The sequence below is a fragment of the Hesperophylax consimilis genome, chromosome 24 (genome assembly GCF_061612785.1).
Source record: "Hesperophylax consimilis isolate HC1 chromosome 24, BYU_Hcon_1.0, whole genome shotgun sequence".
In the NCBI taxonomy this organism is placed as follows: Eukaryota; Metazoa; Arthropoda; class Insecta; order Trichoptera; family Limnephilidae; genus Hesperophylax; species Hesperophylax consimilis.
In genome coordinates this window covers 2,802,882-2,827,748 of record NC_142859.1, presented here as the reverse complement: position 1 = coordinate 2,827,748, position 24,867 = coordinate 2,802,882, and the positions used below count along the sequence as shown (strand labels likewise).

The window sequence follows — 24,867 nt, the reverse complement described above, 5'->3', positions numbered from 1 at the left end:
AGAAAAAAGTCAATAGATGTCGCTCATTAAAATAAAAATAAGATATATTTATCTAAGACACTGAATAGATTTCATTTAGTTTGAGTTGAATCTTGCGATCATGAGATATATGCTGAAACAATGGTTACTAAATAGAGATAGTTTATATTAATTTAGGTGTGTTAATTGTATAGTTATAGTAATAATAGTATGTGTGTATGTATGTAAGTGATCATTAACCCTTGAGACGTTGTTGATTTGCACGGATCGAACCTTCTACAAGTTTCCATTTTTTCAAAGACAATAACAAGCACTATTTCGTTCTCTTTCTGACATAAGAGAAATAATTAATTTTTAGATGAGAGGAAGAGAGATATATGCATTTTAATAATGTGCGGTCGTTCTGGGACAAATATGGTCTTAGGAGAGTATAATGCGCGCACGGCATTTGGGACTGTTTGGGTCTTAGAAGGTCCCAAGGGTTAACATCCTGATGTTGACAAACTGCTTTATTACAGTTTAACGGGATTGTAGCTTGAAAACCAATAAAAAAAAAAAATAAAATAAAAAACATAAACATAGCAGCCAATAAAAATGGGCAGTGAGAAAATGAAGGCAATGTAGGTAGTTCTTATTCGAAGTATGATACAAATATGACCGAAGGAGATATGGTCCCATTAGCTCAGTTGGTAGAGCGGTGCCCCGGCAAGGCAAGGGTCCTGGGATCAAGTCCTAGATGTGACCGATTCTTGTTCTATGATTTAAGATTTTCACGGCCAAAAGTATTTTTGTTATTTGTTTTTGGGGTGTTATACCGTGTTGCACTAACTCCTTCTTTAGCCAACGTTTCGGACAGCACTGCATTGTCCGAAACGTTGGCTAAAGAAGGAGTTAGCGCAACACGGCATAACACCCCAAAAACAAATAACAAAAAAAGTATCTTGTTCCGTTTCAAATTTTCGTTTGGGAATCGCTAAATTGTCTTCAATAATTAAATAAAAAATAACTACTAAAAGTGTTTTCTAGTTGAAAATTTTATTCAAAATATTGAAATTGTATTAATAAATACGAAATATTTGAGGATTGGGTAATTTCATCTACGGTTTCATCGAAATAAAATTGTATGCATAAATTTCAGTTTTATTATTAAAAATGTCTCAGAAAATATTACTTTAAACAAATGATTTGTACAATTTTAATTTCTAAAAATACTTTGTACAAATGAAAATTTTACTTTACCATTACTTTCGAGACTATTTATTCATTTTGAAACCATTGAAAAGTAACATTCCCAAAAAATATGGGTTATAAAACACAATCAATATAAACTACTTATTGTAAATGAATCCACCTATATTTTTCCTTTTATCCCATATTTTTAGGTTTTATAAAAAAAAACGAAAGATCGTTAAATTTACACCCATGAATTATGTATGTCATACCAGAAATTACCCTGTGTTATACTTATTTGGGGCAATATACAAATATACAGATACAGCGTGGACAGTACAATATAATTGAACTTACTGGTAAGAATGTCTACATCAGCACAGGACCAGAATCTGTAGTTGCTATCCCATTCATCTGCCTGCCTCTGTAGCTGCAGGGTACAGTTCTGACAAGTAAAGTCCGAAGGTAATCGCACTTGGAATGACTGTGCGCTGAAATAAAAAGTTATTATGTTACTTCAACAGTTCTTGAGCTCTTAGCAAAAGACTTTCACATATAAAATACTTGAAGGAGGGTTTACCCTAGTTGATTTTAGTTGAGTTTAGTTGGAAGGTGGCTTGACGGTGTTGATGCCACCACTGCATCCTTATAACTCTCCAAGGGATATTGTTATTGTGCCGACTACGAGTCATGAGTCGCTCGTGATCTACCTGATCATTGTAACGCGCTCACAAAAGGTTCGACCGTCAGCGTTTTGGGTGTCAGTGTGGGAAGCGACCATAGTTGCATGAATTTTGTAAACCAGGCATCTCGAATATCAATCACACGGCAGACTAAGGGGGTATTTCACTATCTCTGATTATGTTCTGATTAAGCACTAATCCGCGGATTAGTCATTTTTTCGTTTTCACTATATCTGAATAACGCTAACGCTCGGGTTAAAGTTCGATTTGACTAATCAGTGCTCTAACCTCACGTTAGGCGCTATTCCTCGAATCAAATATGACGTCAAAACATTCCGAGTTTGACAGCGGAGAAGTGAGTCGAATTTTGTTGCGAATTATTATGGATACCGAGGTTTTTGATTTACAGAAGCAGGTGAAAGGGCGGCGATGCGAAGGCCGCGAGTTTTAAGAGCTCGAATGAATTTGAATGCTTGTATGATCCATCCTGAATTATTTGATTGTGTTCAAAATAAGAAACAATGTATTAATTCGACACGAATCTATCTAAACATGACAGGCGTGGCAGTAGATGGGGTAACTGCAAACATTTTGCTATGTTGCCAGACTATTTCGAGTGTTATCTATCCGGAAGCTCGGCAACAATGGTGAAACGGTCGCCGTTGAATAACGAAGTTATTCTGATCTTTAAAGCCAGCCAACGGCTAGCTAGTCAGATATTTAGCCCGACATAGTGAAATAGCCCGTAATAGAGATACCTGAAATCCCTGATCTAAAAGAAGCTGTAATTTCCGATTTCCTATGTTTCTCCTATGCCAAACGAAAGTACCGATCAAAGATCGGGTGACGGGTGACTTGGATTTCGGGTACGATAGGTACTTTATGGGTACTTGGCCGGCGGCGAGCGGCACACGCATGGATCTTCTTCTCTACTATACGGCATTTTTTCCATGTGCAAAAGTGCCCAATCAAAGTATCGATTCACTTCGCCAGTGGGTTATGTGCGACCGGGTTGTGTAAAATTATGTATTTATTGTATGTATTCAAAAAGAAAATATGTTTTTGGTGCAGGTATTGTATTATATCGATAAGACAACTTACATGCTTTCAAATTCTGGCAAGATTGTAATATAATTAAAGTAAAAGGATCTTCCAGTATCGCCTTAGAAAAGATCGCCATTCAGAACAAATACGCATGAGGAACCAAAGGTTTCTATAAATGGAGAAATCATAAAAAAAGTGGAAGAAATTAAATATCTAGGTGTTATTATAGACTCAAAATTGAACTTCTCAAAAAATGCAGACTATACAATTAAAAAAATTGCAAAAAAAATATCATTTCTTGGTAGAAAGAAACAAAGTAAATAAAGAAACATGCCAGATAATATACAATACAATTATATCACCACACTTTAATTACTGTTCAAGTATTCTTTTTCTCTGCAATAAAGAGAAAATGAAAAAAATGCAAATACTGCAAAATAAAGCAATGCGAATAATACTTAAGCGCAACATATACACACGGATAAGAGACATGTTAAAGGAGCTGAATTTTTTGACGGTGAAGCAAACTGTGTATTTGAATGTACTTATTTTTATACATAAAATTAACATAGGGATGATGTCTAAGGAACTGAAAAGAAAAATAAATTACAATAACGAGATACACGGACACGGAACGAGAAATTCTAAGCAAATTAGATTGCCAACAAGAAAAAAAACAAGCACCCAAAAATCTCTGATGTACCAGGCCGTTCAACTCTACAGGGTGTCCGGAAACTCGTAGTACAAGCGGGAAACTGGTGAATCTACATCACATTTGGAGTCGATTTTGTAGTATATTTTTTTTTTATTTGAGCTTTCGTTATCGAGTAAATCGAGTTTGAAGTTGATTTTTTATTTTTATTTTTTTTTTAATCAAATTCTTATAAATTATTACTGAAGATCAAAGTACCCAACTAATTAAAACTATTTGAAAGTAAAACAAATGAAGAAACTCGGATTTGAAGCATTATTTTGAAATCACCCTTCATTTAACCCGGTGTAATCAAAAAATATTTCTGCTCTGCAGGGTTAAAACATCTGATATTCAACCCTAAACACCAGAAAAAACTTTAACCCTAAAATAGCCGAAAAATATTTTTTTTTGGTTTTTTTTTTTTTTGAAAATGCTCAAATCAAAAAACTTTATGTTTTTTTGGGTTCCCCATGTGGTATAGATTCTCCAGTTTCCCGCTTGTACTACGAGTTTCCGGACACCGTGTATAACAAAATCCCGAAGGAAATTGCTTTGATAGAAAATATTAATAAGTTCAAAAATGAATTAAGAATATATGTCTATCTCAATTACTAATGTTTCTTTTTTGTGACTTTACTGAAATATTTAAAGAAAGATTATGTTTGCCAAACAATGTACATGTTATATGTTTATAAAACTATTAGCACACACAAAGATGTGAGCTAACTTAAGATTAATAAATTTAAAAAAATAAAATAAAGAATGGAAGCATTGTTTGAAATGACTTTAGCTATGTTTGGTGACCAGATCTTATAATCCCAACCTTCCTCTTAGTCTTTTGAAATTCATTTGGCTCTCTTCAATGGGAACTCTTGTGCAGTATAATTTCTAACAATCATAGATAATAATATTTAACTGTATTACCATCCGATGATTTTTTTTGTAATATATAACAAAGATAGACTGACATAAAACATTATTGGATGAATAATTAACTGAATTAAAAATAGGTTGGTTTACAAGATTATAATGTACAAGAAAAACTGAAGATGTAACTCAAAAAAATATTAAATTGTTTATTGATAAAGTAAGAAGAATAATAATGCTACTTTTTTTACTTACGTCACGTCATCCTTGACGAATTTAGATCCGGCAACAAATGGAGTGATGTCTAAAGCGGAACGATCCAATTCGTCCAAAATTTGTAAACTAAATCCTCCCTAGAACAAAAAAAAATAAAATAAAAAAATAATAAACAAAAAGGCAAAAAATATTCGCCCAACGTGGGGCTCGAACCCACGACCCTGAGATTAAGAGTCTCATGCTCTACCGACTGAGCTAGCCGGGCTGGTGAGCTACGTGGCAGTTTTACTTAATAAGAACTTACTCTGTGTGCGTATGCGAGATGCCACGTGACGTTTATCGTTGAACCTGCAAGAAGAGACGTCTTTATGGACCCTGGAACAAAGAAAAGTTTTGTTTTATTAGCTTCAATTTATTAACGCTCAACAACATATAATAAAACAAAAATTTGTGCTTATAAAGAACAAGGGTTAATCTCATAGACATAAGACAAACATCATGTCCATGGTTACTCCTAATATTTTGAACACGGAACATTTCGGTAAGTAAAAAACGGACGAAGCTTTTTATTCCTAGTAAAAACCTGATTGAAAAATCCAAAAAAAGAAAATATGCGACCGTGACAGGACTCGAACCTGCAATCTTCGGATCCGAAGTCCGACGCCTTATCCATTAGGCCACACGGTCTGATAACACGTCGGCCAATATTATCGTATAAAAGCTAAAGTCGTAGTTCGCACATATCCGCAAGGATTTCAGCGAGGTGCGCGCAATAAGTTAATGTCTGTCTGTGACTGTATTATGACGGATGAATTCATTCACATGTATGTACTTATCAATCGTTAATATGTGAATTACTTTACAGATAAGAATGTTATGTTAATTACAGCGTGTAGGTAGGTAGATACAATCTCAGAGTAGTATTTTTACATTTGATTAAAACTATTTAACAAATGCAGTTGAATTATTTTGTACTACCTACCGACGTAATAAAAATTACGAGGAAAAAATCACTGGATTAGACATAGTAATATCTATTTATATAAGAAAGAGTGACTGTGGCGGGCGGCCCGGCTTTGTTTTTTTTTTCATACAAATCTACGTTTTTTTCGAGATTGATGAAATTTTGCACCCTTCACCTTAAAAATAGGAAGGTCACTGTCTAAGATTTCTAAAAACCACCCAATCCGCTTTTCTCGCCCCTTTGAAACTTCTTGTTGAAATTTTGCACACTTGACCTTCAAAATAAGAGAAAAATTGCTGACAACGCAGGGGATCAGTTAGTTCACCATAATTACAAACTTGATTCACTCTACAGATTTCCTTCCTATTGTTATTAAAAATACTAATTTCGGTTGTGCCTCCGTCTGTAACTCCATTTCAATGAACTTGAGAACATTTGCTTTGAATTTTAGCTTCATTTTTTAAAATTAATTATTTGTTTAGAGACTAAGCGATAAAGTCGATACCTACCTATAATATTTTTAACAGAAAATTATTTTAATTGCCATTTTCAAATTTGGAACTTATTTGTCGAGAATTGAAACGATTCCATTTAGATGAGACACGAAGCGAAAAAACAGGTTCCTCCTTTTTAGCTACAAATAGTCAAATTTTATCCATAACGCCGAACAACCGCAAAACAACTACTCGCGTGATAACAGTGGAACACTTTTCAACGAGATATTCATACGCAATAGCGCCTCTAAGACTATCCCGTGATTTTGCACGGATCTGCGCTAGCTATATAACAAAGGCAAACAGTTTGATAACTGAGGAGCACTTGAAATCAGAAAATGTCTGAATTTAAAATATGTACAAGTTAAGAGTAGGTACATATACATATTAGGAATAGAGTATAGAAGAAAAGCTTTTGTATTCGTGTGCGGTACATTTACTATTTCCTATTCTATTTATAAATTCACCCCTTTGGTTCCATATTGACTGCATTAAAAATGGACACGCAAAACCATTAAATTTGCAGCTATCGCCTAGACACCAAGTCGCCCCACAGCTATTAGAGTTTTCTGTAATATACTTCAGCGATGAACAACCCGTGGCTCAATTTAATATTGTATTACTGCCCGAGTAATTCATTCAATCCTCTGATAGCCGAGTTCTACATCATTGTGTATCTAAAAGTTTGCGTCCACCGAAGGAATTACTCAAGAACAAAAAATGCTGTTTTTCAAGGCGTACTATAAAATAATTAACTTGTAACACAGAAGCCGGCAAATCCTTCCACGTACGAGCTGTTGAACTCAAGAACGAGTCGAAGAAACGACACTTTCTCATATGCGATGGTCTGAGGTAGTCAAATCTTAGATCAGCAATATCATCAGCTGTAGGCAGACTGATGAAACCTAAGCGCAAGACAAATACTAAGTTTGGTGATCGCGCTTTCGGAGTATCTGGGCCGAAGGCTTGGAATAAACTCCCTCCGGAACTAAGATCTATAACAAGTCCAACAGAATTCAAGTCTGAACTAAAAACTTACATTTTTAAGCTGTCATATCCTTAAATTAAATATACCATTCCTGAGAGAAAGTCCAGTTATATCCAATTTTCCAATTATGTCCTAAATTTTGGTAATAAACAATTAGTTAATGTTAATCTCAAGTGACCTACCAGGTAAGTATGATACTGTATATTATCTCCATATATAGTTAGTAAATCATTTTAAAAGTGTATTATATATTTGTCCAGCGCCCTTGAGGTAATTTTGCACAAAAACAGCGCTATATAAATCATCCAAATATTATTATTATTATTATGAAAAAATTTCAACGGTGTACAAATATTGGGCATGCATCGTTCGTATTACCCGACTATTCACCGGTTCCGAAGGGATCAATGACGCTAGTTCCTTGAAGCATCTTCCGTTGAAATTCCGGTAAAACAAGGATAACATTTTAACCTGACGACTGTGATCTAAATATTGCAATCCGTAGCCCGTTTCTGCACAGAGTCAAAGGTTTTTAAAAAAATTTGGGGCTCCATATCACAAGTGAGCGACTAAGCTTCCACCTTTGAGTTTGGCAGCCACCTCTGGTCTGGAGCCCCTAAATATTTTTTTTAATCTTGACTCTCACGCAGAATCGGGCAGACAGTTTGACTGATTACCCTATCTATGTAAACTGATGGATTACTGTATTTAGAACACATAAGTCGGATGGAAATGCTGTCCTTTTTCTAACGGTATTCCTATGGAAGGTGCTCATAGAACTAACGTTTGTGAACTCCTTTGTATCAATGCACAGCTGGGAGACACGCCAAACGCGTGCCCAACATTCGTATATAAACTTTTAAATTAGAACAGGTACTTTTTACGATACATTCTTGTACTCAAAATCTTCAAAAGCCAAATTCGATCCCTCTTTTCTTTAAATATCAACGAAACAGCTATCCCAACGTTGTCTCTGGTGTGAAATTAACTCCTTTTTTAAAGGTTTTGCATCACTGATTTAACCCCTTACTGTGGTTAAGGACATAAATGATTCATTCAATTGATTGATTCCCGATAGTGGGTTAATTTCGGGTCATTGGTACGTTTATTATCTGCATGTGTTAAATTTCACATGCACATATCGGAGGAAGTTGGAGTTTCTTTTATAAATTATACACCATAAACTATAATTATATCTTATACTAAACTATCACCATCAATAACCTAGTACCATCAAAATTTCATGACGCGACTTGAGTTTTATCTTATTCATAGATATAATAGATAGAAACATTACAAATAAAGTAAATAAAGACAAAGTAATAAACAATTCATCAATGGTTCCTGGCCAATTTTCTTTATTTCTATTATCTATGAACTTTCAATCAGCAATCAATTTCTGTGAAGAAGCAGAGGCTCCGTAGCTAATTGTGGAAATTGCATTGCCAGCTGAAAATAGCTGCGTTGTCCTAAAAATTTAAGAAAGATAAATCCGTTGAAATTTCATGACAGCATAGCTCACCGTTCTTGAGGTTTTGCCACTGAAGACAAAACAGGTAATCTGGTTTATTCTTTGGATTTTGAGTAAAATGAATGATTTTTTAATATGTATGGCATAATTTTTAAATGAGTTACAAAATCGTTAAAAGTAAACTGTAAGATACAATTTTTTTTAAACATGCGTGATAATTACTTTCTGGTGTCATTGTATATGATTTATTGTGGTATATTTATACGGTTGATATTAAATAAATAAATATCGTATATTCAAACATAATATGACAACCTTTAATAAGTATATTTATTTTTATTTCCAATAACACTTTTAAAGCTTCATAGTAAAATAAATTTGATAAAAAAAGTAAAAAAGGCAAAAAGATGCGCAGCCGGTAGGATTCGAACCTACGCTCCCAGAGGGAATCTGATTTCGAGTCAGACGCCTTAACCACTCGGCCACGACTGCTGATGAGAGGGGCGTCACTATGTCACTACAAGAATATAAACCGGTAAAATGAGCGAATACCAAGAAAATCATGTCCTATATAAAACTACATCATTATTATTTTATGTAAAATTTACATCGTACGAAGTTATTTTAATCACCTTCATTAAATTATTTTATAACGTTTTAATTTATCGTGAATTAATATTATATTATATTATGAAGCAAGGATAAAGACTAACATAAAGAACCTGTCATTCCTTGTGGTTTTAGGTTACCTATGTTGTCTACAGAGATCAAACAATTACGAACAAATTACTTTGCTAATCTATGTAAATATATACATGCAATAATTACCGATAACTTTAACAATAACACATCCTATGCCCATTCGTTTCGCATTCTGAGTTCAACAATTCATCTATTGTTCTTGCAGCCTTCGCTTTTGCTAAATTTTGCATAAATTAAGCAAAATTTAACCTATAATTACTTTTACAACTTCTGCAAATGGAACCGTTAATTATTTAGACGAAAAAACTGCATTGAAAAAATGGAGAGTACCCGTTTTTAGTAAGCCATTGTTTGGTACTTACCTAAATAGAATAAATTTAAACTAGATTTATTTGGTTCAGATAAACAATATTTAATTATGTTAAGGTCACATTCAATGTTTACCTAAGCATTTGGCGTTTCCTAGTACCGTAATGTTATAAATATGAATTAAAAAACACACAAACAATTTTACTTGATTTATTTATTGTTTTCAAGTATAATTTGTAGAACTATATTTTAGTTTTAAGTATTTCTTTTATACAGGGTGTATCGGCACGTACCCGACAAACTTTAACCAGCTATTCCTTAGCATATTTGGAGTAAAAAATCTTATGTGCACTTTGCTGTCCGGTAACGTTTTTTTTTAATAAAAAATTTACTATTCTGATTTTCACCACATGTCACCACTGTTTTATCCTTTGTCAAAGTTTGAAAACCCATCTGGCAAATATTTTATTCGAATTCCGTTGAATAATGCACGTGTGTACCTATATTGGCGCACTTTTACAATCACAACGAAATGGCACGGCACCATTCGTCTCATTTTTAACTATTATTATTTAGTGTGTGCGAAAGAGCGAAGACGCTTTTTGACATACTTGTTTATAACAGCTGTTGAACACGAAACGCAAAGCCAATGACAGTGATGTAGTGTGGAAATTTTTTTTTTTTTGTTTTTAATTGAAAAAAAAATGCTACCGGACAGCAAAGTGCCCATAACATTTTTTACTACAAATGTGCTAAGGAATAGCTGGTTAAAGTTTGTCGGGTTAGTGCCGATACACCCTGTATATTCAATAATATTTCATGTAACTTTACTTGTGAAGTTGTGTTTGTCTTCAATATATAGCTTTGTGGTTGCATTTATGCTCTCATTGGACAATTTACCTAACTTCAGGTATCGTTGTACCTACCTACGTGCTCGTAAGACATGTTTATCATTTAGTGCAAAATTTTAGCTTACTTTCATTAATAATAATAAAATTAACTAGCAGATAAAAAGCATTGTGTAAAAGTTTTTGAAACTGAGAAATTCCAAGTTATGTAATTTTTCTTTTTAACATTTTCTCATCGGGGATACTATTTGAAAACTTCAATGGTTTTTTTTATAAAATAACAGAGGGTGCCACCTCCGTTTACAACAATCATAAACTGTACATTCATTGAGATGATAATACTATTAGACAGATGTTTGTTCATTTCAACTGAACAGAACGGTGAGTGCAAGTGCTCTGTCTACCATATAAAACATAATAATATAAATGAAGATATTAAATTATAAATAAATTGTGACATATTTAACACTGTGCCACTGGGCGACAGCCTGGACGAGTGCATTTCCGATCTCTGGTAGCGCTGACTCGTCCCGGTTACACTGGGACATCAAATCAGCGAACCCATGCTCCCTTCCCTCTGCGAAGATCTGCGAGGCGCTGCATCGCCAAGGGAGGTTATGGTGTCATTTAATAGTGTATGCTCTCATTGGACGTAATTTACCTAACTGTAGGACTTACAACATACCTATTATACAGGGTGTATCGGCACTAACCCGACAAACTTTAACCAGCTATTCCTTAGCACATTTGGAGTAAAAAATGTTATGGGCACTTTTCTGTCCGGTAGCATTTTTTTTTCAATTAAAAACAAAAAAAATAAAAATTTCCACACTACATCACTGTCATTGGCATTGCTTTTCGGGTTCAACAGTTGTTATAAGCAAGTATGTCGAAAAGCGTCTTCGCTCTTTCGCACACACTAAATAATAATAGTTAATAATGAGACGAATGGTGCCGTGCCATTTCGTTGTGATTGTAAAAGTGCGCCAATATAGGTACACACGTGCATTATTCAACGGAATTCGAATAAAATATTGCCAGATGGGTTTTCAAACTTTGACAAAGGATAAAACAGTGGTGACATGTGGTGAAAATATGAATAATATTTTTTTATTAAAAAAAAACGTTACCAGACAGCAAAGTGCACATAAGATTTTTTACTCCAAATATGCTAAGGAATAGCTGGTTAAAGTTTGTTGGGTACGTGCCGATACACCCTGTATATGTAGTTATGATTTATGCTCTTGTATTCATTCAACGTTTATGGTTACATTTATTTATATGCTCTCATCGTAATTCACCTAATTACAGGACCTACACCGTACCTAAGGTAATAATGGTGTTTTAAATTTTTTTTAAAGCTAATAAAGAAACGGTTATATATCAGTAGTATAAAATTTATTTTTTTAAAAACAGCGCCATCTGTTGGGCAAACATTTTTTTAAACAGCGTCATCTGTTTGACGTAAAAGCAACACGCGCTATTGTTTATCTATCTGCACAGACAGACTGAGTTACAGGAACGCGTGGCGGGGTACAGCTAGTATAAAATAAATTCTTACTTTTTTATGTTTTAAAATGAATATTCCAGCAAATTTGGCAAACTACAACACTCTTTTAACTGATATGAAAATGCTTAAATTTTCTGACAGAAGGATTTTCACAGACTAAGGACGGGTTGTTTCGGAGAATTTGAACAATTCGTCAAATTTCAACGTTCATTTTCGGGTTCTGTGAAAGACTTATTCAAGTTCTGTTTTTATATCATTGTAGGCTAGTTGCTTGACAAAACTGAAATAAAAACAGAACTTGAATAAGTCTTTCACAGAACCCGAAAATGAACGTTGAAATTTGATGAATTGTTCAGATTCTCCGAAACAACCCGTCCTTAGTATTTCTATGATAAACATTGGTACCTAATTAATAAACATAAATTGTTTAAACTGATTTTTAGCAGCCCTAAAAAGTTGGATACATTTTTCATACAGCGGAGGGTAGTTTAATTAGTTGAATAAACTTATATTTCTCATCAAATTTCGGGTTATTTCGAAGGTACTCGTATTAAATGTGCTTTATGTTTATTATTTTTTTAACTTTCCGGAAGAAATTCTCTAAATGAAAGTGAACACTCTATCAAAATCCGTTGTGTAGTTTAGAAGAATTAAGCGGACAAACAGACAGACGAGGATAGCGAGTTTATTTTATAGTAATTAGAGATATTTATAAATTGGTTTATTTTAATTTCAAACACGAAAGAAACACATAAATATAGGTACTCGAAAAGCAGAAAAATTGTTACGAATTTTTGAAAACAAATTCCTTTTATCTGGAGAATCTGCTAGAAAACTGTCACATCATTTTTATCTCGTAGCAATAAAAAAAATATTATAATAATTCCCAGGGGTAACAAAAAAAATAGATTAATTGTTAGCGATTTATATTTACGTACACATACATAAAGCAACTTATTATATTTCTTATAAGTACTTACATATTATTAAATAAAAATAAAACACTGTTAAATATTTAAATTTTATTAAGAACGACCGGTTTCGCTTCGTAGAAGCATCTTCAGGGTTCAGAATTTAACTAATCCTGAAGATGTTTCCACGAAGCGAAACCGGTCGGTCTTAATAAAATTTAAATTAATTCGTGGTTTTTAAACAAAGCGTTTTATTTTTATTTAATAATATGTCAAACCACAAAGTGATTGCTCTTTTTCAAAATGTTTACATATTAGATTTCTGCATTATTATGTCTGTATTATGTATTATTCTAATTGTAAAAGAACTAAAGGTGTTCAATAAACAAACTTATGATATTAAATTACATCACTTTCATGGAATTCTTGTTAAATTCACGCAGTAAGAGTCAATAAAAAAATAATGTTGAAATAACCTGAATTTTTCTAAATTTTACCGTCTTTACCTCAATGTGCAATTAAAACACCGTTTAACGGTCGTGAAGTGTTTTTTTAATAGTAAGGCTATATACAATTTTACCCATCTTTATGTTTCGATTTGTTGCCACTAGACGTTTTTAGTTTTCATTCTTTTAGAGCGTAATTTTATCATGCCTAACCGTTACTTTGCATTTTTACACGCAGGCCTCGACGTGAAATTAAATTTGATATTTTTTTTACAAAAGTAAATAGGCACTTACTGATTTTTTTAAATTTTATTTTATTTATGCCCATTGATGCGTGCTACAAAAATCTTGAACTTATAATGTGATTTTCGTTAATATGTATCATCTATTCATCCATACAAGATATTCTATAACTATGTTCGGCCAAGCAGGTGTAAGAAAAAACTATAATATGAAACAAAACAAAAATAAAAAATAGTGAATGCAAAAACACACAAAAAGTAACGACAATGACTAACAACGTCAATTAAAGAGATTATGAACAAAAAATACAATGGCATCATGGCTATCAATGGTAGACACCTCATAAATAATTATGTCGGTACGTAGGCTAAAGAATCTAGTATTCTAACGCAAAGAGTGAGGCAATCTTTCAACCGAGCAGGTATTCTGAAATGTAAAGAATGATTCTCTGATTCAACCGGAGCATGCCGGAAAGCCGTTCCGGTTGATGTAGTTCAATAATAATTCTAACCGTCCGGTCCCTGTCAATGAAATATTAATAAAAATACACTACTTTGGTAAACGAAGAATAAAAATGTATATGTGTATACTGACATTTTGAATAACCGTAAAAGAAGCGAAAAGTGCAACAACCCTGAAAAACGCAGAGTCCGCAAGATGTGAAAAGGAATCGTTTCTATGATTAATTATTTTATAAATTGACACGTGTGGAAAGGACATATTATGACGCGCAGGTGGGAATGCTGTCCTTGTTCTATTCATTTGCCGGTATTTCGAAGGAAGATGATCCGAGGAACTAGCGTTATTGATTAATCGCGAAACACTCCAAACGCGCGCCCAACATTTTTATACGGTCGAAATTTTTTGTCACAAGTTAACCGAACGACTCGTACTTGAGTTATACAGCTCGGCTGTAGAAAGATTTGCCGGCTTCTGTACACCTTCCTCTCAAAAAGACCCTCCACACAACACCCCCAAAGATGACAGTCTCTGAGGGAAATTTTTATTATCAAAATATAACAACCCGTGTGGAAATGGCCTTACATAAAGAACAGACAAAACCGATTTAAAAAGATATGACGTCACATAACCCGCCAGAATTCCATTGTTTTGGCGGGCTTTGATAAATTTGAAATTCTAAAATTATTTTAACTATCCAAACGACATTTTATTAAAATAAAATACTGGTACTCTAGTTAGAACGTCAAGATTTACGGGAATTCCGTATTTGGTTACGAAAGGACCACCTATAACACCAGAATATAGGTAGAGTTATAGACACAGCAAGTACTGACTTGAATGTTTTTAGCAATTTTTTTAGCTAATGTTTAAACGACGCATCATCGTTTAAACATTTGCTCATCTCATAATCAGAACATTGTTGTCTATCCTCCGCCAAACTAATTACATTATGTTTAGTATAAGTTACTAATTGGTTTCTTAACCCATTGGCTGCCGACTAGATTTCAGACGTGTCACGTAAAGGGTTAACACAGGCTTCACAGGCTTCTCGACTCCAAGGTCGACGACATTCCTGCATAGGGTCACCGCGGCTGGCAGTCACATCATTACAATATATACCTATCTACCTAAGTATATATTTATAACATCATACTATATAAATAGTACGTATTAGACACAAGAATCTCTGGCCGACTCTAAACGCTACGGTAAATAGTATTATTATGTACTCGAATAACACAAAAGTCAAATTTGAGACGACATGCGACACGGGCGATGAACCTGTTTTTGTAGAATTATTTTTAGCTCTTCTGAAATTTTCACATATATACAAACATATTTCCTGCCCGATGTCAACATTTTTTTATTATTACACTTACGACCATTTCATGACACCATAGCTCACAGTTCAAAGGTTTTTAAATAGGGAGTGCAAAGTGCCTGTTATTACCCGGTTTCGCATTAGTTTCAACACTCTTATTCGAACAAGTATAGAACAAATTAAAATGACGTCTTGATTTATTTTTTGACAAATTAATGAAAATTGTTAATTAATATGGTAGATTTTTTAAAGAAATTCGGTACATAAAAGCTTACCAGTTTCGAACGTCTCATAAAGCTTTCCGATTAGGTGTGCTCATTTGGGATTTTCTCAATATTCCTGATAACAATCTTAGATAGCGTCATAATAAATTATTCTATCTTCTTGCCTGTGGGACAAACCTGCCAATGGTTCTCCTTGTGGGGAGGAGTACTAAGTACTTTGCTTCTGCACAAAATTTCCACCCACGTCGCTTAACATTTGGAATCGGGCCGCTAACAATAACACTCCATATGTAGATGGCGATAAGGTTTAAATTCCCGCTTAAGACGAGACAATACCCTAAAATAAAACCAGAATCTTAACGACGTAAGTGAAGAAGTCGTGTAAAACCATATTCAGCGAGCAGCCCGGCGTAATGAACGGACCTACAGTCGACTTTGCCGTAGCAGACCTAGAACATTGATCTTTCCGTGGGACTTTTTTTTATTATTTCTGATGAACGTATTACTAAAACGTTTCTAAAGGGATCCCTCGAAGAGTTACTAATTCATCGCCTAGAAAAATAAAATCTGGTGCTTCCCGCTAATTTTAGAGTTGCATGGTAACTTCCTGTTTTATTAATCTCAAATATAAATTACTTACATCTGTAGGGATCCCTCTGATTTTAGTAATACGTTCATCAGAAATAATTAAAATGTTAGCGTCGAGCCTGTGTCGCCTTCACCAGCCGCCGGTTTTGATGTATTTAAGAGGAAGCTTCAAGCCAAAAGTGTGTATATTCTTGGTATACCTTATATTGTTGGTAATAGGCATTAAAATCGCTTGACAAACGGTGTTTAGAAACGTTCGATTTCAAGCACAAAACTGGTTATTTATTTATTTTTTAAATATAAATAATAATCCAATGAACTGTCACAGATAATCTTAGCTGCATTTATTGTGTAGTGTATTTTTTTAAGTTGTTTCCTTTACGCGTTCATACATTTCTATTGAAAAAAAAAATTTTGTAGTTTACATTTATATTTTTTTTGAGCAATTTAAATTTTTAATTTATTGTACTCAAGCCAAACGATAGGAAAACCTTCAATTTATCTAAAGCATATTTTTTGGTATTCATAATGCACACCAATCGTTATAAATAATAATTAAAATAGTGATTTAGCATTAAGCTTCGCCTTAGGAAAAGAACATCATCAAACATCTCCAAAAAGTGTTTTATTTTACTCTGCGAAGTTCATGCATAAATTTTTAAGTGTTTTATTATCATTTTCTAAATAAATAAATCTGCCACATTATGCATTAAAACCGTAACCGAAAAGCGTTCGTAAAAAGGAAATTTAGAACTTTAAAGCAGTTTTACAGGCCTTATACTTTTTAACAAATGCCAAAATGTGTTCTTCTCGCAGTATTTGATTGTATTATCTAAAATATTTCAGAGCGCTCAAATTTTTAAACAAAAAAAAAGATTTTTCATTATTGTGTAGTTCTCCGCCTTAAAAAAATATGTTGCATCAGTGAGAGATCCAAAAAAAGAAATCATATTTATTGAATGAGCATCGCCTCATTGACCCGATTTCCATCAATTCACGGAGAAACTTAACTGTTAATTGCTAATTTATCAATAATCTCTTTTAATTATTTGTTATCCGGTTAAAACGGGACTGCAAGCCCTAAACCATAGACATGTGAATATTAGTAGACCTGCCCTAAGTGATTAAAAGCGTATTATCCCCACTCCCCATACCGGTTCCATTGGAGCCGGCTGTGCTCGCGTATGGCCTCAAGTGAAATTTGAAAACGTGACGTCATCATTCTTGTGCGAACTATGGTCGAGGCATCATCGGTTCATTTTACGAAATAACACGGCAAAATGTTGACTTGTGCTATGAAAACTTGTAAAAATAGATGTGAAAAAGAGAATAAACCCAATTGTCGTATTACATTCCATATATAAGCATTATTTTACTTTATTTTAAGCATATTCACATCGTATAATATGGATCAGTTGTAGAAACATAATATACTATCACATCGAGAAACGTCTGGACGCGAAACACAAAGCTGGTTGGTTGCTGGGAAGTAAATTATGAACATTTATAAAAGTGTCTAACTAAATACTCTGAAACTAACTACGACTCTGAAAATAGAATCTGCCTTACTTTGCCGAATTTGGACTTCGCAAATTAGTTCATAACGTGGCGAGTAATTTGCGCTCCCATGTAAAAATGTCTATTCATTCAAAAGCAGATTTTACTTTTAAGAAGTAAATGGTGATATTATAATGCGAGATGCCTATTTAGTGTCAGATTGATTTATTGACGAATCACAGTCAGCTTCACCCCCTTCGTTCTTCAACAGTTGATTTTACCCCTCGCCATTATCTTCTCGTCTATTAATTCCTATGTCTGTGCCCTAAACGAGTGAATTGATAGGTTTTCTGATATACCAAAATACCAATGAATTGTCGATTCGTCATTATATATTACTAGCTGACGTATACCCGGCGTTATCTTTGGAAGATAGACATAAACCATCGCGGACTTTTTTGAGGGCCTTTTTAAGATATACAATTCCGTAGTACAGTATATTGATGCATCTCATAAGGTTTAGCCAGCGCTAGAAACGTTAAGTGCCCGAAAATGTACGACTTGATTATAAAACATCGACTTTTCTCCACTTTATATACAGGGTGTATCGGCACGTACCCGACAAACTTTAACCAGCTATTCCTTAGCACATTTGGAGTAAAAAATGTTATGGGCACTTTGCTGTCCGGTAACATTTTTTTTTAATAAAAAATTTATTATTCATATTTTCACCACATGTCACCAATGTTTTATCCTTTGTCAAAGTTTGAAAACCCGTCTGGCAATATTTTGTTCGAGTTTCGTTGAATAATGTACGTAGGTACCTACGTTGGCGCGCTTTTACAATCACAACGAAATGGCACGGCACCATTCGTCTCATTTTTAGCTATTATTATTTAGTGTGTACGAAAGAGCGAGGACACTTTTTGACACACTTGCTAATAACAGCCGTTGAACACGAGATACAATACAAATGACAGTGACGGAGTGTGGATTTTTTTTTATTTTTTGTTTTTAAATGAAAAAAAATGTTACCGGACAGCAAAGCGCCCATAACATTTTTTACTCCAAATGTGCTGAGGAATAGCTGGTTAAAGTTTGTCGGGTACTTGCCGATACACCCTGTATATATAAACCTTCCGGAAGAAAGTTTTTAAATGATGATAAAATAGTGAAAACCATCAACATCCTTTGCGTAGTTTAGAAGAACTAAGCCCACAAACAGACGCGGATAGCGATTTTGTTTTATACTATTTAGAAATTAAGACAATCGCTTATCAAAGTTTATCAAAAAGTGGACTGCAGTCTCGTTTTTAACCGGATTCCCAATAATTTGAAAACATTTTTAATAAATAAGCAATTCTCTTTTTCTCAGTGTACCTGCAAATAATTTCCTTTTAAATTTTGTAAATCTTTGTATAATTGTATCTTTGCATCGTACATGGTATTGCTTATATGTATAACTTATTTGTTCGTAATATACGTACAAGGAATATTTAAAAAAATTACCGTTATTTGATATAGCAGTCAAAATATTACCTCAGAATACAATACATTTTAAAGTACCACAAAATCATTGCGAGAGAGTCAAATGATTTTCTGATCACGTTTTTTAAGTGCTGGTTATTGAAATGGTTATAATAGCCCCGTCAATTGATGTCAAAGTTTTTTGCAAAATTATTTTATTAATAAAATTTATGCAAGTTTTTATGGCAGATACCATTTTTTCCGTTATAAAACAGCTTTAGTATGCTTGATAATAATCTATTAATAGAGCTCATCATTTTAATACATTTTAGAAAATATCAAATAATGAATAATCGCTGGTGTAGATTTTTAGACGGAATAAAATTACACAGATTCCAGATGAGGTACACAGGTTTTACGGATAAACCGCAAAGCAGGACGAAGCCATAGATGATATACTGGATAATTGAGGTCTACACAAAGATAACCGCAGGATGAAGTTCACTGAAGATTTGATCTCCATCTCACCACTGCTAGGTCTTCCAGGATATTCACATTTGCTCTTGAAACCTTACGCATATTAACTCAAGGTTGCTGTATTATTTGCAAGAAAACGACAAAAAGTATTGCAAACCGTTTGTTGATAAGGAATCTGTCAAACGAACCGCCCGATTTTTGTAATTCCTTCCATGATAATGTTATGTAGGTTCATATTTCTCTAAACTATTTCGTTGGGAATCTTCGAACTTCTAATTTCTATTTTTTTCTTGAATGGGAGATATGTGAATACGAATGTTAGAGGGACCGCGCTAATATTAAAAAAAAAACGATTATAATTAAGTGGAAATGGTGAAAATATATTAAAACAATACTCGTTTGAAATAGAGCAAAAATCTCTCGACAAATGCGTGAATTTTCTCTTACCCATAACATATTAAATAACAGAACAAACCGTGTTTTTAATAATTTTCGGAGCTTACTTTGCAATTTTTTTCTATAAGGGAATTTCATATAATTAACGTTTCGGCATGACAGAATATGTATAGATATTATCTTCAAAAATAACTATTTTTTAACTTAAAAACTGAAAGGGTTAACAAGAAGCTTGTTATAAATCTGTAGAAATTTTGTTTGCGGGGGCTTAATAATTAAAGACAAAAATATCAGCGACTCTCAAACGAAATTTTGAAACAGAAAAATCTGAAAAAGATTCGGTCGCCTGGACTTCTAGAAGTAAATACAGGGTTTTCCAATAAGAGGTGTTATTTTATTATGTATATAAATTAAATTATATATATATTTATTTTATATACATAAACACACATTTGCCACAAACTACACATCACTTCTTATCTCTTATCACTTTCTCATCACTTCATTTATTTTATTACGTATATAAATTAAAAATGACAGCTTCAAAAGTAACATCTACCGAAACAGCGGGCTATTCAAAATAACACCTCTTATTGGAAAACCCTATAGCTATCGCGCATTAAAATAAAAATGGATACATCTATCCAAGACACAATCTAGATTGCATCAATTCGGGAAGAATCTTGCAATCAAACATAAAGATAGCAGCCAGATGTTGGTAGTTCTTATTCAAAATATATTACAGTTAAGTATGACCGAAGGAGTTAGGGTCGGATTAGCTTAGTGATAGAGCAAAGTCCCGGCAAGGCTGAGGTCTTGGGTTCATATCCTAGATGCGAGTATGGTGTTTTACAGGTTTTAATGTTTATTTATATTTATTATAATCAATTGATACCATCTGGGTAAACTTGTTCCTAATTATAATATCAGTGGTCCATCACATTCCGATCAATTATTTATTGACATTTTTCTAAATAGAATCATCGAGAAGACCGTTGTTAAATTTATCACAAAAAATTAGCATAGAGACATGACACAGATGTTGTGTTATGATAAATATGTAGGTATGTTTAAAATATCAATTGTCGATGCTATCAACACTTCTGTTTGCTGTCAAAACACCGTTGTATCGACATTCGACATCCTGCTGATCGATCTTATGATCCACTGAGACGAACAGGACGAGATAGTGACGGAATAACAAGACGATAAGTTAACGGTAATGTCAATTTTCTAGAGCATAGTTCTTATACATATGAGCATCACCAACAAACCAACCACAAATGCAGATTGAAGTTTCGAATAATAATTGTTGTGGTTCGGTAATGGAATTTTTGACCTAAACGCATTGGTATAGATTAGGAAGAACTAGCGAAGACCCGTGAATATCACGGGATATTATAATTGTAGGGTTTATGAAGTGCATGTAAAGAATCTACACCAAAAACACTGTGCAAATCATCCGCAATGATGGAATGCAAATCATGCAAGAACCAAATACATGACAACGAAAATTTTACTGCAAGACATGTAAGCACAATTTTCATTTATTTTTTTGTCATATAACTGAAATAATTTTCGCAAGATGAATAAAAACTACAAACAAAGTTTCAAGTGCCCATCTTGCAAAGAAACTAATAAAACTTCTCAACAAACAAATGAGCTGACAGAGACATCTGTGAACGAAACCTCACAATAGAATGAAGATGAGCTGACGGAGACATCTGTGAACTAAACCTCACAACAGAATGAAGAGGAGCTGACGGAGACATCTGTGAACGAAACCTCACAACAGAATGAAGATGAGCTGACGGAGACATCTGTGAACGAAACCTCACAACAGAATGAAGATGAGCTGACGGAGACATCTGTGAACGAAACCCTACAATATACACCGGACGATAACGATAAAATTAATTCAATAATTAACCAATTAAACAAAAACTTCAAAAGCTTCCAAGAGATGTCACTACTCGAAAATTTTCAACATTAAATTAAAAGTCAAATTACAAACATAGATAAAAACATTAATGAACTTAAGCATGTAACAAAAAAAGTGGAGAATTCCTTAACAAATTTAACACCTTTAAACGGTAATCAATCGCTCTTGACTTATGGAGCCGAAACAAATCTTCCCGTAGTGGAAAATAACATTTCTTGACATCAACTAGCAGATCTTGTAATGCCGCCGCAGGAAAACAAATCTAAAATACTCATTTTTGGAGATGAGGATGGAAGACAAATGAGACGAAGTATTGAAAAAAATTCAATACACCAGAATAAGGAATTACCAAGAAAAAATCATTAAAATGTACTAATTTATAGGTATGTGCTTTATCATTTGTTTGAATTATGAATAAACAATTTCTTTCAAGAAAGGCAAACAAATACTATATTAGATTGAATCACCGATACAGTATTGTATTTGTATACTTTTCTTAAAAGAATAAAGTTTTTATGCGGACACAACCATTTATTCATATTTGTATTACCGAAGCAAGGAAATAAATCGTTTTTATGTTTTTAAGCAGGACTGATTCCGAAATGATACTAAAAAAATGTAATTTGAAATCACGAACGCCTCTATGTATCTTTTTTATGTAACTTTTTTATGTATCTTTTTATGTATATTCGTTTTAACATACTTATTTTAGCTAGTCTTAAATCCTGTATTCGTCTAGGATAACTTGAAACTTGTAAATTTGACTGTCCTGAAACGGGAATCCTTCCTAGTTGGACAGTCAAAATCATAAAATGTAATCAATATTATATTATAAAAAAAAATAAAAATAAATAAAAAAAGCGAAAAGTTTATTTTAATAAAATAATTTAATAAACGCCATGTATGAACACGTAGATTATAACCTACGTTGCATTTAACGTTGTGTGGTTTATCTAGATTTCAATTGCCTCCGTATTTACTTTATTGCTTCAGTTTTTGTTTGAACACATCAAAGTTGACAAATAATAAAGATTAAATCCTCATTCTAATCGATACATAAAGATTATTTTTTTATAAAGGCATTGTAATTAATAATACGTCAGACGAACGAACCTTAATATGTATCCATTTGATTCGTTCATCGGTCTATAAAAAAGGCACGTTCGATTTTCGAACCGTGATCTCATCTTTCCTTTGTTCGGCGCTATAAAAAAACTGAAATCTCAACGCCATAAAAAAGTATTTGAATTCCTGTAATCTTAAGTCATCTGCTATAATATACAGTAGGTCCTACCGCTATATAAAATTCGCTAAGACTTTTATGCGCTTTTGTGAATTTTGGGATCAAGTTGATATCGGTACTTTTTGTATAATACCTACCTATACAATATTAAATTGACAAACAAACTTGTATCACGCCTTATGGAAAGGATAGCCATTTTAAGAACATGTAAATGAACGGGCCGTTAAAGTATGTCCACTGGACCTTGTTCAGTTCTTCACTCTATTCATATCTCTATTAAAAAAAGACTTAATCAAAATCTACATGGCTCTCTGCCAATCACTGTTAGAATACGGTATTATCGGATGGGGCAGTGCAAATAAAAATATACTAAATCCACTAATTAAAACTCAAAAAACCATCATGAAAATTATACTGAAAGTTCCTGAAAGAACTAGCACTGACGAAATCTTCACCAATCTTAACATCATGTCAATTAAACAACTATATTCTAAAACTATACTCATTTACATTCATAAGTACAAAACCCAAGAAATAACATCAAACACGTACAATAGAAACACTAGATCTCATGGTCAAAAACTCATCCAACAAATAACTACTAATACAACTTTTTGCCAAAAAAGCTTCTTATATCATAGTATTAAACTCTATAATAAAATACCACTCTCACTCAAAAACCTCAATATTTTAACATTTAAATCACAAATAAAAAGCTGGATACTTAATATAGGGAGATCTGAAATAGAAAATTTACTAATAACAAACACAGGCTAAAACAGAATCAACTGAACTATACCAAAAACACTATCTTACTTATTGTAAAATGATTTAAAAAAATAAATTATACTGCGTGATATATGATGATAATTAAATTCATATATAACTTTGTAGTAATATTAACTTTCTTATAATTAAATTATACATAATATGTAAATGAAATCCTCAGCACGGGAGATCCCAGTGAGGATATCATTATATCTATTTGTTACAAAAGAAAAGATAATAAAGAACTTATTATTATTGTTATTATTCATCTAAGCATCTATAAAACATGTAAACAAAACAAATACGCATTTCAAAAAAATTATTATTAAATCTAAGATAATTTTAGTAAGCATATAAGTAAGTAAGTAATGCAAGTACTTTATCGCCTGTCTGTTTTACAATAAGTAGTACCAATTTTGAAAATCGAAAGATCATTGAACTTGAACAATGTTACGCATTACGCAGGAATATTTCACGTTACAACATCTTACCCATGCACCAACAACCGAAATTAGTATGTTTAATTAAGTTTTGCTACAAATGCCTAAACAGCTGTAAGATTTGGTTACACTGTTGCAAAACCCGTATAGCTCACAAAGATGCATTGATTGCATGCAGCATGTTTTAAACTTGTTCTTCGACTTCTACTAAAAATGAAAATTCATATTTTGCAATTATAAAAATAACAAAGGGTAAAATCTTTCGAATAAATTTTCAGATATTCAAATTCGATGAACGTATGTATACTGTATACGCTTAATGCCCCTTTCTCGCTAATAGCAATTGGTAGGCGTAAACAAGACAAAATGCTGTTTCTCAGTGACGTTTGGCAAGGACACCCTTTCGGAAGGGTATATACAGGGTTTTCCAATAAGAGGTGTTATTATGATATTCAATCGTAAAAGATCAATGGTTTCGTTGCTTGTGTGGCACATAGCGCCGT

General features: G+C 33.2%; 1 protein-coding gene and 3 non-coding genes across 7 annotated transcripts in view; all 4 read right to left on the bottom strand.

Annotated features, from left to right (window-relative positions):
* Positions 1-24,867, bottom strand: part of nahoda (DOMON-like domain-containing protein nahoda) — a 61,735-nt gene that overhangs the window by 26,492 nt on the left and 10,376 nt on the right. For all 4 annotated transcript variants that reach the window (XM_089646518.1, XM_089646519.1, XM_089646521.1 and 1 more), the window contains exons 2-4: positions 4,958-5,028; positions 4,693-4,790; positions 1,507-1,640 (exon numbers count right to left, since the gene is read on the bottom strand). In XM_089646518.1, coding sequence (XP_089502644.1) covers positions 1,507-1,640; positions 4,693-4,790; positions 4,958-5,028 — 303 coding nt within the window. The remainder of the gene's footprint in view (positions 1-1,506; positions 1,641-4,692; positions 4,791-4,957; positions 5,029-24,867) is intronic.
* Positions 4,846-4,918, bottom strand: TRNAK-CUU (transfer RNA lysine (anticodon CUU)). Its single transcript has one exon. It is a non-coding gene; the product is annotated as a tRNA-Lys (tRNA).
* TRNAR-UCG (transfer RNA arginine (anticodon UCG)) lies at positions 5,268-5,340 on the bottom strand. Its single transcript has one exon. It is a non-coding gene; the product is annotated as a tRNA-Arg (tRNA).
* Positions 8,981-9,062, bottom strand: TRNAS-CGA (transfer RNA serine (anticodon CGA)). Its single transcript has one exon. It is a non-coding gene; the product is annotated as a tRNA-Ser (tRNA).